General features: G+C 55.6%; 1 protein-coding gene across 1 annotated transcript; it reads right to left on the bottom strand.

Annotated features, from left to right (window-relative positions):
• Window positions 1–398: 398 nt before the first annotated feature.
• Window positions 399–858, bottom strand: LOC134368227 (histone H2A-Bbd type 2/3-like). The gene is made up of 2 exons (XM_063084771.1): window positions 814–858; window positions 399–695 (listed from the first exon to the last, which is right to left on the bottom strand). The coding sequence occupies exons 1-2, from the start codon at window positions 856–858 to the stop codon at window positions 399–401; spliced, it is 342 nt and encodes a 113-aa protein (XP_062940841.1).
• Between the last annotated feature and the right edge of the window lie 1365 nt (window positions 859–2223).

Below are 2223 nucleotides of genomic sequence, written 5' to 3'. Positions count from 1 at the left end.
GAGCTCCACCCCAATGAACACCATCGTTCTGGTGACTAGCTCAGGGTCCACGTGGGAGCCTCCTGTGCCCCCGCCCCAGACAGCACCTCCCACACGGGGACACCAACCCCCATTGTCACCACGAGAGTCTGCTCCCCTGTGCCCTCCCTGTTCCCTGACCCTCGCCACTCCCTGCCCGTCCGTCCAACATTGGGTGTCTCACACCCCACTCTGACACAAAATTTATAGAGCAAGCCTGTGGGTACTTTCAAACACTTTAATGACACAAGGCGCCGAAGGCACAAGACAGGCCAGGGCTGTCCCGGCTGGCTGTGACGGAAGGGGCTGGCGCCGGGCTAGCAGGAGTAGACGGAGGATCGGTGGGCTGGTGAGGCCCCCTGGGTGCCAGGCGTCCACAGCTAGGCTGGGGCCACCTGGGAGATGGTTGTAGTCACGAAGAAGCCACTGAGCAGCGCGTTGCTGTGCACGGCCACGTCCAACAGCTCCAAGGTGATGCATCTCCTGCTGCTCCTCCGGGCCTCGTCGCTCGCCAGCTCCAAGACCTTGGCCGTCACGTACTCGACGATGGCACCTAGAAAGACCGGCGCACACGAACTCGGGCACTGGGCGTAGTGGCCCTCCCGCAGGAGGCGCTCCGGGTGGCTCACGGAGAATGTCAGCTCGGCTCGGTGGGCGCGAGAGCGGCGGCACGGCACCTATTGAGACCGGACGACCGTGGACGGCTTGTCCTCCTGCTCGGCATGCCGGGCCTTGGAGACGACCGATCAATCTGCGAGGTCTGGCTCGACTGGATGCCTCTCAAGATGTCGGTACTTGGCCCGTACTCCGTAACCTAGCTACCGCGACCCGGCCCCTCATTGGTCCGGAACAGGCTCGTGGCCGCGCACACTGGTGACGTCACTGCCCTCCAGTTGACCCCGAGGGAGCGGGCCTGGGCCTACAAACGGCCGGCCAGGGCAGGTGCAAGGCACCCGCACGCTCTCGCCCCTGGGCCCTCCCTCTGTGGCAGCGCTCGCCTTCTGTAGGACCCGAGCATCGCAGGCAAGATAAAGAAAGAGGGGTGGGGGACGGGTACGACATGGTGTCAAGTACATTCGTGATGTCGTGGAACAATCACAACCGTCTGCTTCCAAAGCATTTTCACCACCCCGCCAAGAAACCCCTGTACCCGTTAAGCACTCACTCCCCATGCTCGTCGTCCCCCCACCCCCGAGCACACACATACACACGCTCCCAATAAATAGCTCTTGGCAACCACTTATCTGCTTTCTGTCGACAGAGGTTTCCCCCATGTGGAGCTCTCCCTCCCATGAACTCAACGCATGGCCTTCTGTGTCTGGCGGCTTTCACATAGTGTAATGTTTTCCTCATGGTACATCTACGTGGTAGCGTGAATCGGTACTTGCTTCCTTCCTTTTCACAGCTGAATAATAATCCATGGTATGGATGGACGACATTTAGTTTATCTATTTGTCCATTGATGGGCATTTGGGTTGTTTCCCCCTTTTGGCTATTGAGAATAGGGCTCCTCTGAACGTTCATGTAGGAATCTTTGTTTGAACACCTGTTTCCATTTTCGAGAGACTACATCTAGTGCTATCCCTCCCTCTTCCAGGTCAGTGCTTCAGGGTCCATTAGCTGTCTCTTCGGTCCCTGCAGATCTTCCAGAGGCCCCACCCAGACCACAGGGCTGCTAAGAATGTTCCCACACACGTCTCCTTGTGTTCAGGCCACTAGGTAGTGTACCCAGCAATGGAACTGCTGCTGTCAGCAGTGTGTGCATCCTGCGCATTAATTAGTATTGCCAGATTGCTCTCCAAGATGGTCAGACCAATTTGTCCTCCTAATACCAGAGTGTGAGTCCCCACTAGTCACCAACATTTGATGCGGTCTGACCTTTTTAATTCTCACTGCTCCGACGGTGTGAAATAGTATGTCACTGTGGTTGTAGTAGGCATTTTCCAGGAGACTTGAGCGAGGTGGCACCTCTCCAATCGTGCTTCTTGTTGTTCTTTGTGATCGTTTGTGCTTGGTCTTCCGTAAAATGCCTGATCAAGGCTTCCTTCTTTTTAATCTTTTTAATCAGCACGTGGGCCATAAAATCCTCTCTCAGTAGCACTCACGCATGCCCCACAAATTTTATTCTCACGCATCAATAAATATTTTTCAGTCCCTGTAATGATTTGTCCTTTGGCCCATTATTTCTTTAGAGTGATTTGTGTC

Source organism: Cynocephalus volans, chromosome X (assembly GCF_027409185.1).
Source record: "Cynocephalus volans isolate mCynVol1 chromosome X, mCynVol1.pri, whole genome shotgun sequence".
Classification (NCBI taxonomy): domain Eukaryota; kingdom Metazoa; phylum Chordata; class Mammalia; order Dermoptera; family Cynocephalidae; genus Cynocephalus; species Cynocephalus volans.
Note: the sequence above shows the minus strand (reverse complement) of the source record. Positions and strands in the feature narration are given on the sequence as shown.